General features: G+C 44.9%; 1 protein-coding gene across 1 annotated transcript in view; it reads right to left on the reverse strand.

Moving 5' to 3' along the window:
* LOC126455913 (homeobox protein unc-4 homolog) overlaps nucleotides 1-16,830 on the reverse strand; it is a 476,524-nt gene that overhangs the window by 316,641 nt on the left and 143,053 nt on the right. Inside the window, exon 4 of the mRNA XM_050091671.1 lies at nucleotides 5,162-5,253. Coding sequence (XP_049947628.1) covers nucleotides 5,162-5,253 — 92 coding nt within the window. The remainder of the gene's footprint in view (nucleotides 1-5,161; nucleotides 5,254-16,830) is intronic.

Below are 16,830 nucleotides of genomic sequence, written 5' to 3' on the forward strand. Positions count from 1 at the left end.
TTAACTCAATAAGTGCATTACAGCTAGGAACCGCGTACATATCTCGAGGCAGCATAACTCATTGCTTGCAAATTACTAACGCTATATTCATCTATTATTTGAGAATGAGAGCGCTTTGCGACTTTCAATAAACCTAACATACTATTTCAGAACTTTTCGAAACTTTTTCTTGCTGACATCCCCGGCAAAACGATGAAAGGAAAAATGTTTACTATTTACTACGTTTTCGTTATTCATGCAGTAAAACTTCAAAATCAGACATGACATTCAAATTTATTACTTCTTTATGTGCAACACATTTTGCAGAAAGTATCCACTTATACTACTGAATGTAGGTCCAGCTGGAAAATTTTACTGTTGCACGACACACAGTTTAGGAGAGATGCGTGAAAAAGAGTTTTGCGCCTACAGCCATAAATCTTTTACATGCTTAAAGTTAAAGTTATAACCCATTAGCTTCTGTCTCGAGTTCTTCGGCCGACGTTCATCTAATGATTTTTCTGACGTTTCGCCAGCCGATTCAGAATCGGCCGTATATTGCGCAAACATGGCGTAAAGACGAAGCTTTGACAATGCCAGCCACTCGTGCTGGCGAAACGTCAGCAAAATCATTAGATGAACGTCGGCCGAAGAACCCGAGACAGAAGTCAATAGGCAGTTTGTCAACAAGTGGCCACGAAAGCCTTAACAATTTTGTATAACCCATTAGCTCAATTGTGAAGTAATCAGACATTTGAAGCTATTTTATGTATGGGAACTTAAAGAATTAAAGGTAGGATGGAGGGGGAGGCGGTGGGTAGGGGATGTTGAGGCGGGGGGGGGGGGGGGGGGGGCAGTGATACCGGTTAACTCTGTATTACACTCCATCTCACCATCTCAATATTTGGCAATACATTCTACGGCTGTTACTAGTATGATTATTTTTGGACCTTTCTGGTACTTACCTACGGAAGGTTACTTTTCCTTCTTTGGTGTATTTCGGTTTGTGTTCATAACAGCAATAGTTCAACAACAGTGCTGCTATTAATTGGTGTGCATGCGACAGCATTTTCTGGCGCTCATTCCTCGGGTACTGTTGGTGATAAAAAGGTAGGGTCAAGTGTTTTGGACAACCCTTGGGTTTGCGACCATTTGTATACCCCACAGATGGATCGTCTTAGTGCCACTGTCCTACAGTAAAGGGAAAAAAGTATGAATATTATACTCTTCCTCCTGCTTAGGCAAATGGAGCGAATCGCTTGGTTGTTTTTGCATTTTATGTGATCTACGGTGGCCTTGATGGGACTGTCAGAGGGACCATAAGTTTATGGGCGGTTTCTCGCGAAATGTCAAAAAAAGGTTTTTTGACTATATTTTTACCGTTAAAGCCATCCGAGGATTCCAAGATGGCTGAGCAGAGCATGTGGCCGATGTTTTTGCGATATGTTCCTCAGATATGGATCTAGAAGACCTTGAAAGTTTTGTTGATGTTCTCAGACACAGGGTTAAATTTACCCTACTCGTACACGTACAACATGCACGCAAATATTAAACATGTTATTGTGATCGTTTCTTAGCTTTGGTTACTGCCTATGAGTTTAATTTGTACTCTACAGCACTGAAGGTGATCACTATGTGATTGAAAATCGATTTTGGTGTCAATAAACCATCAAAATTACGGCCAACGCTGACCTTCCTTCTAAAAATTAAAGAGATTGATTGATGACTGGTATACCCTTGATAAATGTGTGATTTTATTAAACTGACTGGTATACCCATGAATGAATGAATGAATGAATACTGAATGAATGACTGACGCATTTTCGTAAATTCATGGGCGGTTCCTGAGAGAACACCGAAAAAAGCGTTTTTCAACATTTTCCTGCCTTCAGCAGAGGACTGATCCTGAGTCGCGGATTCCTAGACAGCTTCTCACAGAAAATGACGGTAAATTTTATGATATGTTCCCAAGATACTGGTCTTGAAAATTTTCTAATTATCTTTATCGGTTTCCGAGATACGCATGTTCAAAACTACCCTTCTTGTACACGTAAAATACACTCCTGGAAATGGAAAAAAGAACACATTGACACCGGTGTGTCAGACCCACCATACTTGCTCCGGACACTGCGAGAGGGCTGTACAAGCAATGATCACACGCACGGCACAGCGGACACACCAGGAACCGTGGTGTTGGCCGTCGAATGGCGCTAGCTGCGCAGCATTTGTGCACCGCCGCCGTCAGTGTCAGCCAGTTTGCCGTGGCATACGGAGCTCCATCGCAGTCTTTAACACTGGTAGCATGCCGCGACAGCGTGGACGTGATCCGTATGTGCAGTTGACGGACTTTGAGCGAGGGCGTATAGTGGGCATGCGGGAGGCCGGGTGGACGTACCGCCGAATTGCTCAAAACGTGGGGCGTGAGGTCTCCACAGTACATCGATGTTGTCGCCAGTGGTCGGCGGAAGGTGCACGTGCCCGTCGACCTGGCACCGGACCGCAGCGACGCACGGATGCACGCCAAGACCGTAGGATCCTACGCAGTGCCGTAGGGGACCGCACCGCCACTTCCCAGCAAATCAGGGGCACTGTTGCTCCTGGGGTATCGGCGAGGACCATTCGCAACCGTCTCCATGAAGCTGGGCTACGGTCCCGCACACCGTTAGGCCGTCTTCCGCTCACGCCCCAACATCGTGCAGCCCGCCTCCAGTGGTGTCGCGACAGGCGTGAATGGAGGGACGAATGGAGACGTGTCGTCTTCAGCGATGAGAGTCGCTTCTGCCTTGGTGCCAATGATGGTCGTATGCGTGTTTGGCGCCGTGCAGGTGAGCGCCACAATCAGGACTGCATACGACCGAGGCACATAGGGCCAACACCCGGCATCATGGTGTGGGGAGCGATCACCTACACTGGCCGTACACCACTGGTGATCGTCGAGGGGACACTGAATAGTGCACGGTACATCCAAACCGTCATCGAACCCATCGTTCTACCATTCCTAGACCGGCAAGGGAACTTGCTCTTCCAACAGGACAATGCACGTCCGCATGTATCCCGTGCCACCCAACGTGCTCTAGAAGGTGTAAGTCAACTACCCTGGCCAGCAAGATCTCCTGATCTGTCCGCCATTGAGCATGTTTGGGACTGGATGAAGCGTCGTCTCACGCGGTCTGCACGTCCAGCACGAACGCTGGTCCAACTGAGGCGCCAGGTGGAAATGGCATGGCAAGCCGTTCCACAGGACTACATCCAGCATCTCTACGATCGTCTCCATGGGAGAATAGCAGCCTGCATTGCTGCGAAAGGTGGATATACACTGTACTAGTGCCGACATTGTGCATGCTCTGTTGCCTGTGTCTATGTGCCTGTGGTTCTGTCAGTGTGATCATGTGATGTATCTGACCCCAGGAATGTGTCAATAAAGTTTCCCCTTCCTGGGACAATGAATTCACGGTGTTCTTATTTCAATTTCCAGGAGTGTATGTACGTAAATTCCGTTGTAAGTCGAAAATTTAGTTTATAAAGCAATTTAGCACGGATAAATATGATGAAAAGTGTTTCCGTTCTCATCTGAAGGGTTCCGCGAAACCCGTGTTCTAGAACTGAAACACATGCAAACTTTTTTCCTCGCAGAATCCAGTCTGAGGAGTAAACTTAGTTTTATGTTCTTTCAGTTTCACGTAAGTAAACTACCTAAAGTTTTACTGACCAATACATTTCTTTTCACACGAGTTACGTGCTCCTATCGGAGCACATACAATACGAGTATGTTACTGTTCAAAAGACTGACTGAAATGTGGGGTACCTACTGCCTCATTCTACCTTCTCCAGCACCTTTAAAGATTTTCGCATAAATATTGGCATGCGACCATACTCGCGCTTTTTAATACTGAGAGAGAGGGAGATAGTAGCAATGGGAAAGAGACGGACACGTTATAAATACTAGAAGATAGTGCACAGTGGCTGTGATACAGAAAGAGCGAAGGAGACAATGGCAGTGTGAGAGAAAGAGAGGGACACATTGGCAGTGGAACATAGGCACAGTGAGAAATCAGTGTTAGGAAAAGAGAGAAAGAGTGCCTGTGGGAGAAGAAGAAAGGAAAGGAGGAAGTGGAAGTGGGCGATAGCCAGTGATAACGAGAGACAAAGTTTTTGACAATGACAAAGAGGAAGAGAGAGAGTGACAGTGAGGAGATAGAGCAGCAGTGGGAAGGAATGAATGAGACAGTAGCAGTAAGGGAGGACAAGAGGCAGGCAGTGAGAGTGACAGGGGAGAGTAGTGGTGGAAAAGAACTAAGGCGACTATGGCTGTGAGACAGAAGGCAGTGGCAGTTGGAGAGCCAAAAAGAGGCAATGACAATGAGCTGGGGTGCACGAGTGAGTGAGAATGGGCAATTGGGAGTTGATGGGCACGAGAGAAATACAGCGATGGACTAGTGGGTGTGAGCGAGTTACAGTTAGGGCAGCTTCAGAGAGTGACAGGTGAGCCACATGTTAAAAAGAGCACGAATATGTTCGCATTTCAATAATTTTGCGAAAAATTTTAAAGATACAGCGGAAGGTAGAATGAGACAGCTGCTACCCCACTTTTCAGTCAGAGTGTTTTAGTAAAGAGGAGCATATTTCGGCTTTTTAGTGCTCCCACAGGAGAATTTTTCCGCTGGTAAATGAATGTGTGAAAACAGGGAAAATAGTGCAGACGCAGCGCAAAATGTAAGCAAGCTCCGTTACACTTAAGTCACACAATAATTCCAGTTTGACACTGCCGTCATGCTCACTCCACAGATAATTATTGTCAGTTACCTGTTACTATTTGTGGCAATATAAATGTTACAGTGCACTAACGAAGAGCGTAGCAGTTACAGCGAATATGATAACGAGGTTGTGCATCTACCACAGAGCGTTATAGTCAACGGCGAAAGAAGGGCCCTGACATTTGCAGTGGACTTGGCGCGGCTGTTTCGCACATCCATAAAATCAGTCAAGAAACACTGTTTTGTACAAGTTTTCTCGGCAAAACATCAGTGTTTTCGCAGCGCTATAGCTGGCCATTCTTAGCACTCGCACAGCTACGCTAGCGCCAGAAGCTTTTTGCGTTTGGCTGTTGACAGTCGGCAACAGCGCTGCCAACTGTCAGGGCCCTCGCATCGCCTCGCTAGAAACCTGGGTTTGAGGTGCTCACCTGTTGCAAGGTGAAGGTGGTCCTGTTGCGTCGCTGCTTGCGGCGGACGAACGTATCATCGTGGATGGCGGGGTGGTAGGAGTAGCTCGTGTCTGCAACACACCCACACATACACTGGTTAGTCGCCTCATACAGACTGCTACTACCCGCAAAGAAAACATTCGCCCATTATCAACTATCTTCCTCTGAAACATTAGGTACAATATCAAACTGAGGAGCAGCTAGGTCGCTGAAATATCGTGCAGTTTCAAGAGCAACATTTTACCTTAACCTGAGGACCACTAAAGCAGTTATTACAATGGGCAAGAGTCAAAGAGCTTGTGATGCCACGCTCTCTAGCGGGACAGTGTCATACGAACGATATGTTAACAGCAGTTTCAGTTGTTCGTTTTAGACCAAAATTTTTCGCCAAGTTTTCATCGTCTGTCAGTCAAATATCAGAACGTGATCCTTTTGCAAATATTCGTAATATCCCCGTCTCGCTGGTATATGGCTGAGAAGATCTGAGTCCTAATTCGAACAAAAATCTGAAACAGGCCGGACTTCTCACAAGGGCAAGACGATTCATGTCTACCTAGCAGCAGCTTCAAGCTCCTGGGGCAGCTGGAAGAGAGAACATAATTTATTGAAGAGAAAACTGGTATCTTCTCCTGACTGGTTGTTGCCAAATAGAAGAAAGATACGAAAACTTAGGTAACTGAGTTGAGAGCCAACTACAACTGAGAAAGTGCCGCAAAAACTGAAAAAACTCTTCTGGAAGACGCTAAAGCAGCGGCAATGTACACTCATGCTCATAAATTAAGGATAATGCGGATACATGGTGAAAAAAAGCTCTGGTGGGCGGTTTTAGGGTTTAAATCACCTCGGGGTATGACCGTGCGGTGTATTTGACCTGCGGTCGTCGCACGGTGACGCTGGCAGCAGTCCACATACGCAAAGATGTGTTGGTGCACGTCAGAGTACGGTGCAGCGAGTAAGTGTGCAGGCGTTTCCAGACGTGCTAATGGTGACTATGTGTTGAAAATGGCTCAAAGAATACATATTGATGACGTTATGAGGGGTAGAATACTAGGGCGACTGGAGGCTGCTCAAACACAGCAGGTCGTAGCACGGGCCCTCCGTGTGCCACAAAGTGTGATCTCAAGATTATGGCAACGATTCCAGCAGACAGGAAACGTGTCCAGGCGCTACAGTACAGGACGTCCACAGTGTACAACACCACAAGAATATCGATATCTCACCATCAGTGCCCGCAGACGGCCACGGAGTACTGCAGGTAGCCTTGCTCGGGACCTTACCGCATTCACTGGAACAGTTGTCTCCAGACACACAGTCTACAGACGAATGAACAGATATGGTTTATTCGCCCGGAGATCTGCAAGGTGCGTTCCACTGACTCCTGGTCACAGGAGAGCCTGTAAAACCTGGGCTTCAAACCCCTACGACACTTCAGGAGCTCCGACAGGCACTGGTGCAAGAATGGAAGGCTATACCCCAGCAGCTGCTCGACCACCTGATCCAGAGTATGCCAACCCGCTGTGTACATGGTGATCATACCCCATATTGATGTCGGGGTGCATGCGCAGGAAACTGGCGTTTTGTAGCACATGTGTTTCGGGACGGTTTTCTCAACTTATCATCAATACCGCGGACAAAAAAATGGTTCAAATGGCTCTGAGCACTATGGGACTCAACATCTTAGGTCATAAGTCCCCTAGAACTTAGAACTACTTAAACCTAACTAACCTAAGGACATTACAAACACCCATGGCCGAGGCAGGATTCGAACCTGCGACCGTAGCAGTCCCGCGGTTCCGGACTGCAGCGCCAGAACCGCTAGACCACCGCGGCAGGCAATACCGCGGAGATACAGATCTGTGTCGTGTGTATTCCCTATGTGGCTGTGCTATTAGCGACAGTTTTGTGTAGTGCCACTTTGTGTGGTACCACATTCTGTGGTTATCCTTAATTTATGAGCATGAGTTTACGGAAAGGATTTAAGGTTTTCTGTTTGTTCTGACGTTCAGTCCGTATACTTGTTTGATGTTGTTATCGTACTGATCTATTCTGTGCACGTCTTGTCATCTGTGCATAACAACTGCAGTCTACAACGAATCGAATTAGATTACTGTATTTAAGCCTCAGCCTCCCTCAACAGCTTTTGTCCGCTTTTGTCCCTCACATTTTCCTCCATTACCAAATTAAGTATTCCTTGATGCCTCAGGATCTGTCCTATCAACCTTTTTGTCAAGTTGAGCCATAAAACTCGTTCAATTCAATGTATCACCATTAGTTACCCGATCTAAATATCTAATTTTCAGAATTCGTCCATAGCTCCGCATTCCTAAAGGTTATATTCTTTCCTTGTCAGTACTGTTCATCGCCCACATTCACTTTTATATAATGCTTCACTTCGTATAAATGCTTTGAGGAACGATTTCATAACATTTAAATTTACGTTTGATCTTAGCGTTTTTCTTATTTTAAGAAAATCTTTTCTTTTTATTGCCAGTCAGCATTTTAAAGCCTCTTTACTTAAATCATGGTCAGCTATTTTTCTGCTCAAATAGCAAAACTTATTCACTACTTTTAATGCCTCATTTCCTATGCTAACTACGCCAGTATTGCCTGATTTAATTTGACTACAATCCACTACACGTGACTTACTTTTATTGACGTTCACCTTCAAACATTTTTTCAAGATATTGTTCGTTACGTTCATTTAAACTCAAAATTTTAATCTTTCCTACTCGAACTTTAATCCCTCTGGAAACTTTTCTTTGCTTTCCTTCACTGCTGCTCACTGTGCAGATCGAATAACATCGAGGATAGGCTACAAACTTTTCTTACTGCCTTTTCAACTACTGCTTCCCTTTCATGTACTTAGAATCTTATAATTGCAGTCTGGTCACTGTGCAACTTGTAGCTAACGTCTCCCGTTCTGTATTTTACCCCTGCTAACTTCAGAATTTGCAAAAGAGTATTCCAGACTATATTGTCAAAAATATTTTCTCTAATTACAAATGCTATAGGCGTAGGTTTGTCTTTCTTCTAAGTTACGCCATAGGCTTAGTATCATTTGGCTTGTCCCTACAACTCTCCGGAAAAACTGATCTTCTTTCAGGTCGGATTCTGTAGATAATGCATCATAGTATTTTATAAACATGACATATTGAAGTGATGTTTCTGTTACACATCTGTCAGTGGAAATGAACCTTCGGAGGGGAGTGGATAAGAATATTACTCACACATATTTTATAAGATCTCTTCATTGCAGACTCTCTCTTAGATCTTTCATCCACAATTATTTGCTGGATACATTCTAATCTCCGGCTTCCCCTTCAATATTCAGTATAGTAGCAATGAAGTTATTCTCGGGTGGCGTAACACGCGTTCCACTGTCTTGTCCGTTCTTCTGTGTAATTTTTTGCACATGATCTTTTCCTCGCCCATTCCGTGAAGAATTTCCACAGTTCTTATTATAGCCATCCATACAGTTTTCAGCATCCGTCTGTAGCACCTCATCTCAAATGCTTCTTTTCTCTTCCTTTTCCGGTTTTCCCACAATCCAATGCTGTGCCCAAGACGTACAACGTAAGAAATTTCTTCCTTAAATTTAGACGTATGTTTGACACTAGCGGACTTATTTTGTCGTAGAATGCTCTCTTCCCAATGCTTGTCTGCTTCTTGCGTCCATTTTGTTTCGTCCGTCATACATTTATTTATGTATTTTATTTTTGTTTTTGCTTGTCCTTCCGTTCGTCCGCTACGTAGCGGCCAATTCTGATGACGAGCACAGTAAAAACGTAAATGTAGATGCAGATGTCGGAAAATCTGAAGTTTTTTAAAACATTTTATTTTAATTTTTTTCTGACAGTGATTGTGGGCTTTGCCTGGTCTGCTAATATTGGCCACGAACTGATTGACCCTCATTAAAACTTGAGCATATGCACGCTTTGCTGTACACTTTCCCTTCAGCAACATTAAGACTTATTAACATTCTCATTAATAAGTTAACACATAAATACGTGGCCGGCAGAAATTTAGAATTCAGCTTGTAAATGAATGTCGATCGGAATCCTATAATTCGAAGGCTAACGTTGTGAATAATATACTTACAGCCTCATTTTTAAACTCGTTTCCATTTTCCCCCCTTTTCCCGCTGCCCCCTCTCAACCCTCCTCCCTCTCTCCTTCGCTTCCGCGAATTTCGTCCGCGGACATTCTTCCATTATCAACAGTGCAATAACACTGTCATAGGTTCATGAATATGTAAGCGCTCCGCCAGATGTGGTCACGGAATTAAACAGCATTGTCTCCCTCTCGCTCGTTCGCGCGCGCGCGCTGGCTCTTTTCCGCATTTTTGAAAGTCAGCGCCGCTTAAACACGTGCACGGCCACATGTACACACGCGCTCCCGGCCGCTGTGGGGGGAGGAGAGAGAGTCCGCGCGGCCAGAGAAAATCCCGAACCTCAAAATTAATTTCCTTGTCATAAAAATTTAATGTGGATTTAAAATGCGGTGGCCAGGCGGGAGGCAGCCAGCGCCGCCGGCTTCCTGCGGCCGACCCGGTAATTAAAATGTTTTATCCGCAATTAACGGGGCACTTAGCGCTGCCACCGACGCCGGCCGGACCTCCTTGCGCAGAAGCAGGCAAGGTTGCGCCTCTGGCGAGGTCACAGGTCTCGTTTAACTTACAAGGACTGTTGTTTTTCAGCCAGGTCGTACTTGGGAGTGAGAACTGTATTAAACTATCTTATCTCTGAATGACAGGTCTCACCTATCGAATTCTAATCTTTTTTTCGTCTGTGCAAGTCAAAATATTATACCGAACGGCCTTTATGGCTTTCCAGGTGCAATAAGTATGAGATTCACTCGATATTTAACTGACAGGGAGCAAAGGGCAAGGCCAGATAGCTCATGGACTCATGGAGTTTCTCTTCCACAGGGTTCAATACTAGGACCATTCCTGCTCTAGCTCTACATAAACGACCTTATTTGTCATATTGTTCATTGCAAGCAGCGTACCGCAACTGAAGCTACACCATACTTACGTAAAACAATTTACGCCAGTAAAGAGCTTTTGTATGTTTTTATTAAATGTATCTGGTAAAAATAGCCTTGTGCTGTTGATCTTCAGTACTTTACTATGACATTAATAGATGTTCATAAAAACGATTTATATGAACTGTTAAGTTTCTATTATGTTAATTATTTAGTTGATCACTTAACCAGTATGATATGAGCGACTACGCTAGTTTTTAGCTTGTCACTAATTTCAAATTGGTATTGAACTATATTTTGGCAAGACGATCTTCATAAGAACTTCAAAGAAATTATAGGGCAGCTGTATAACCTATTAATGATCTTTTACATAAGATTTAATGGTTTTCTTTACAACTAATACGGGCATGGATGTGTGTGATGACCTTAGGTTAGTTAGATTTAAGTAGTTCTACGTTCTAGGGGACTGATGACCTCAGATGTTAAGTCCCATAGTGCTCAGAGCCATTTTAACCATTTTACCACTAATAAATGAACAAACACATTCCGCATCAGAATTTCTTGATGTAATGATATGCAAACTCTATTTATTAAAAAGGGTTTCAAACTATTATATTAGAATGAAACTAGGTTAGTTATTTTTGTAATATAGAGGACGTTACTTATACTGCATGATGCAAGCTGAGGCTGCTGCACTTGTTATAAACAACCAACTCAGTTCCCCCCTACCTGTACACCAGTGAAGTCACTTGGTGAAATGTACTGCTGCGAGTTTGTTGGACGGTAACTCACTTGTATGTCGAATCGTATGTTGACTAGAGTGGATCATTGCTAATGGATAACGCATTGTTTTACTTATTGTTTTATGTAAATCAGTTCTGATTCTGTAATGTCCTTGTATTTCAGTGCTGAAGATGGCTATTTATAGCTGAAATCTGGATACGCAAGAATAACGAAACCAGTGGGATTGCTGCTGATTGATGTCTTCCTATCCTTCCTTAATTAATCTACATTCTCTGTGCACATTGGTTCTTAATCGAACTAAAGTTTGTAAACGACCTTCATGCATACAATGATAAAGCAGAATTTCTGCTCTTTGCTGCTAATGCAAGCACCATTTTCTCCTGCATCACAATCTTTCGATTAAGTGTGAGATCTCCTACTTGATCTACTAGAAGCCAACTCCTTCACTCTGAAATACCTATTGACTCTCACATTATTTGCGACTTATTTTAAAAATGCCAATCGGGGTCTTCATCGCACTTCCTTTGCTTGCACTACTCCTTCTAGAATGATAGCAAGCAACTACACTCATGCTCATAAATTTAGGATAATGCACATACATGGTGAAACAATGCTCTTGTACACGGTTGGCGGGTTTAAATCACCTCGGGGTATGACGATGCGGTGCATTTGACCTGCGGTCGTCGCACGGTGGCGCTGGCAGCAGTCCACATACGCAGAGGTGAGTTGGTGCATGTCAGAGTACGGTGCAGCGAGTAAGTGTGCAGACGTTTCCAGACCTGCTAATGGTGACTGTGTTGAAAATGGCTCAAAGAACACATATTAATGACGTTATGAGGGACAGAATACTAGGGTGACTGGAGACTGGTCAAAAACAGCACGTCTTAGCACGGGCCCTCCGTGTGCCACGAAGTGTGATCTCAAGATTATGGCAACGATTCCAGCAGACAGGAAACGTGTCCAGGAGCTACAGTACGGGACGTCCACAGTGTACAACACCACAAGAATACCGATATCTCACCATCAGTGCCCGCAGACGGCCACGGAGTACTGCAGGCAACCTTGCTCGGGACCTTACCGCAGCCACTGGAACAGTTGTCTCCAGACACACAGCCTACAGACGACTGAAAAGACGTGGTTTATTCGCCCGTACGCCTGCAAAGTGCATTCCACTGACCCCTGGTCACAGGAGAGCCCATAAAGCCTAGTGTCAAGAACACAGTACATGGCCATTGTAACAGTGGTCCCAGGTTATGTCCACGGACGAGTCCAGGTATAGTCTGAACAGTGATCCTCGCCGGGTTTTCATCTGGTGTGAACCAGGAACCAGATAACCCCCCCTTAATGTCTTTCAAAGGGACCTGTATGGAGGTCGTGGTTTGCTGGTATGGGGTGGGACTATGACTGATGCTGGTACACCCCTGCATGTATTTAAGAGAGGAACTGTAACAGGTCAAGTGTATCGGGACCTCATTTTGCACCTGTGTGTCCGCCTTTTCAGGGGTGCACTCGGTCCCACCGTCCTCCTGATGGATGATAACGCACGGCCCCACCGAGCTGCCATCGTGGAGGAGTACCTTGAAACAGAAGATATCAGGCGAATGCAGAGGCCTGCCAGTTCTCCATACCTAAACCCCATCGAGCACGTCTGGGATGCTCTCGGTCGACGTATCGTTGCACGTCTTCAAACCCCTAGGACACTTCAGGAGCTCCGACAGGCACTGCTGCAAGAATGGGAGGCTATACCCCAGCAGCTGCTCGAACATCTGATCCAGAGTATGTCAACCCGTTGTCCGGCCTGTGTAGGTGTGGATGGTGATCATATCCCACATTGATGTCGGGGTACATACGCAGAAAACAGTGGCGTTTTGTAGCACATGTGTTTCGGGACGTTTTTCTCAACTTATCACCAATACCGTGAACTTAAAGATCTGTGTCGTGTGTGTTCCCTATGTGCCTATGCTATTAGCGCCAGTTTTGTGTAGTGCCATGTTGTGTGTAGTGCCATGTTGTGTGGCACCACATTCTGCAATTATCCTTAATTTATGAGCATGAGCGTAGTTGCAAAGTATGTAACCCGTCCGCTCACGCCGTCTCCCTTCGACTATATTCCTTAATGCTCTTTCCTTGCCAATTCTTTGGAAACTTTTTTGGTTGATGTAACTACGTAAGGTGCTGTAACCAGTTCTATGATGATTAAAGTTCTTCTGGGTGTTGTACCACGTCACTGTACTTCACCTGTGGGGGGAAATATTACTAGCAGTTAGTTGGAGTGTAATGAGCTTCCCCCTCTCCCCAGTTGCTGCAGTCATCTTCATGGAAGATTTTGCTAACGGCGCAAGTTTCTACACCTTCACGCCCCCTTTGCTGGCCTCGGTATATAGACGACACATTCGTCATCTGGCCACTCAGGGAGGAAGCGTTGGAAAGCTTCTTTCAGCATTTAAAAGCCTGAATAAGAATATATAGTTCACTCACGAAACCGAAAACAACGTGCGTTACTATTTTCTGACATAGAGGATATAGAACTGCCAATGGTACACTGGGACACGAAGTATACCGGAAGTCAACCTGCATAAATTGATACCTGCACGCGGAGAGCCAGCATTACCCAGTTCAGAGTTCATTTCCGCACATTCTGACTGCCCGTGCCTACCGGATAAGTAACGTTAACGACATCAAAGAAGAATTGAGGAAGCTGCACCACACGTTTCACCGCCAACAGTTATGACAAGAACATTCTAAGAAAACCGATCAAGGCCTTCCGAAAAAAATAACAAGAGAAGAAGGGAAGGAAGAGAAGCTCCCGCTACTGCCTTACCACACGTGAAAGGCGTTAGTGAGCGGCTAGGCTACGTCTTCCGCCGACGAGGTTTGAAACCGATTTTCCGGAGCAGACACAGGATCCACAACGTGATAGGTCCCACCAAGGATGCAGTCAATAAACTAAACACTGCAGGAGGGTATGAAGTACGTTGTGTGTACGGATCCGCCTACATAGGGGAGACAGGGAGACCAGTTAACACACGAGTAGCCGGACGTGAACGCTATGTGGGATAAGCACATCATAATAAATCGGCGATAGCGACAACAGGCGTGACTGTGGACAGCCTGCCTTGTTCCAAGAAGCTCATATGCTGGCGAAAGAGTCGTGGACGAGCCAACGTAAGAGTTCGAGAGGCGACTGACGTCATTACGCAGCCTGACAACATCAATAGAGAGGGCGGCTACAAATTTGCGGCGGCCTGAGTGCCTGCTATCCCTGTCCAACGAGTCGCGAGAGGTCGCAGCCAGAAGCCTCATATGGCACGGACGCGACAGCCTAAACAAACAGCTATATGGTGACTGTCAGTGCACTTCCGCGCACACTAGGAAAAAAAAAAGTGCCCACCAGAAGCCAAGAGCTGATTTGCAGATCGTCGCCAATCACCGACAAATCAATTTGACCATGAGCAGCTTCTTTCCTACATTCTCCCCTTGATCATGACTGTCCCATTAGATTCCAGGCCCAATAAGCTTCATAAATATAACGCACTGACGCCGTAAAGAGTTTTTGTTACACTTCCACACTACAAAGAGGGGAACCATCATAACTGCATAGGATACCGCGGCCAGAGTCGGTTTACATAGAATTTTTCTGACTGTGGTTTCGCATCATGGTACAGATGGCCAGCAGACCCAGAAGAAGGCCACTGTAACCGTGGCCGAAACATTGGTTTCCTCAGTATATTTTTTTGCATTATAAAACTTTCATGTGGAATATTCTTCGGAACTCTTTCAATAATTCTTTGCCAGGTAGAATTCAAAGCTTCCTCTGTTCAAAATGGTTCAAATAGCTCTGAGCACTATGGGACTTAACATCTGAGGTCATCAGTCCCCTAGAACTTAGAACTACTTAAGCCCAACTAACCTAAGGACATCACACACATCCGCGCCCGAGGCAGGGTGTGAACCTGCGACCGTAGCGGTCGCGTAGTTCCAGACTGAAGCGCCTAGAACCGCTCGGCCACAACCGCCGGCAAAGTTTCCTCGGGATTCAGATGGAACTGCAGGGCGAAATGCGCAACAGATGTACATGAAATATATGAATAACTGTGTCTGAAATATGTAACAAATATATAAAATATTTATACATACCAAATACATGTGACATCTGCGTACGAGAGAGAAGCCTGGAGAAGAAGCTAGTTAACAGCAATAACAGAGCAGTGGGGTAAGAAAATAAGTAAAACTGAATGTTCAAAATTCCTGGATATGCATGAACTGCAAAATACATATGACAGATCTTCTCAAACGACTGAGTTCAGAAACATATGCTCTACGTGTAATTGTTAATCTTGATGATGAAAACGTTAGAAAACTGACTTCCTTTGCATACTCCCATTCATTAATGATATACGGAATAATTTTCTCGGTCAATTCCACTCAGTGACAGAGTACTCAGTGCAAAGAAACTTGTTATAAAGATAAAATCACATCAGGTGTGTTGTGAAGTAGCGGTCACCATTTGAAAATAACAGTAGACTTTATAAAGATGACACTAAGAAAAACAATTTACTTCCACTAGCCACGGCTGAACGTTAGTGTGACACAGGAATAAGCTGAGGATGCAGGCATGAAAATATTTTGCCACCTCTCTTATCAATTGAAGATCTTTTAACTAGTGTTTGTAATTAATTACCGGCCGTTGTGGCCGAGAGGTTCTAGGCGCGGCAGTCTGGAACCGCGCTGCTGCTACGGTCGCAGGTTGGAATCCTGCCTCGGGCATGGATGTGTGTGATGTCCTTAGGTTAGTTAGGTTTAAGTAGTTCTAAGTCTAGGGGACTGATGACCTCAGATGTTAAGTCCCATAGTGCTTAGAACCATTTGAACCATTTTTCGAGATTGTCCTTCTGCTTTGTAGGTTAGCCTCTTTTACTACACACCCATTTGAACCTTTTTTATAATTAATTATCTGGTACAAGCTTACATAAAGTTCATGCCATAAAGTTACGAGGTACTACGCTAACTATAATTACTGCTTTGAATGTATTTTCTTTTGCATATGCAAGGAAATGACAACCACTCGTTTATTAAAACCATTCGGATATGGAATGAAAATATATAAGTAATTAGGAATATTGCTAAGAAATATTCACCGGTACCAGAACATGTCCCATCATCTTACAGTGTCTTTTTTTCTCCACTGCACAACGCTACGCATGTACGTAACTGGATGGAGTATCCCATAAGAAGCGCGTTCCCATATGTAGGTCGATGTTATCGGAAGTGAGCACTTTTTCCCATTCCGCTGCACATATCCGACGCGAAGATTTAACACAGACGTGGCCAACATGCAGGAATTTGGAGCGGACAGCAGAAACATCGGTACCGTAAATGGTAGCGAAGTACACCAGCTACGTGGAATAAAAGTCCTCCTCTCATCCACTAAAAACTTTTGTTAAATTGAAAAGCTGCCAGTAGATACCGATAACGAAGTTTTCAATTCGATGTCATATAGGGAAAAAGTCTTTCATATTCAATTTAGTTAGTGGGGAAATAGCAGCGCAAGAAAAAAATTTTTTTGCACCAGTGCCGCCTGAGTCGTTATTGCATTTCTGTCCGTAAATGGGGAGTTATATATATGTATAGCTGCCGTTAGCTGGCGAAGCGACAGCCATGGCGGCGGCGCCGTCGCGGTGGCGTCGGCTGCGGCGAAGATAACGGTTCCAACTTCCTCTCTCTCCGCGGATGCAATTAATATCTATTCTGGCCGTCGTGACTCGATTACAGGATGTTATTAATTTAACAAGTGGATCAGGTTTGCGAGCGGGTTGGCAAGTTACTACGCCTGGCGCCAGCGCCCGCCGCGCGGCGCTGCCTGAGTAATCGCGTTAGGTTAGGCAGCCTGGTGCGCCTGCGAGCGCGGCCGCCCGCCAGACA

This window comes from Schistocerca serialis, chromosome 2, assembly GCF_023864345.2.
Source record: "Schistocerca serialis cubense isolate TAMUIC-IGC-003099 chromosome 2, iqSchSeri2.2, whole genome shotgun sequence".
In the NCBI taxonomy this organism is placed as follows: Eukaryota; Metazoa; Arthropoda; class Insecta; order Orthoptera; family Acrididae; genus Schistocerca; species Schistocerca serialis.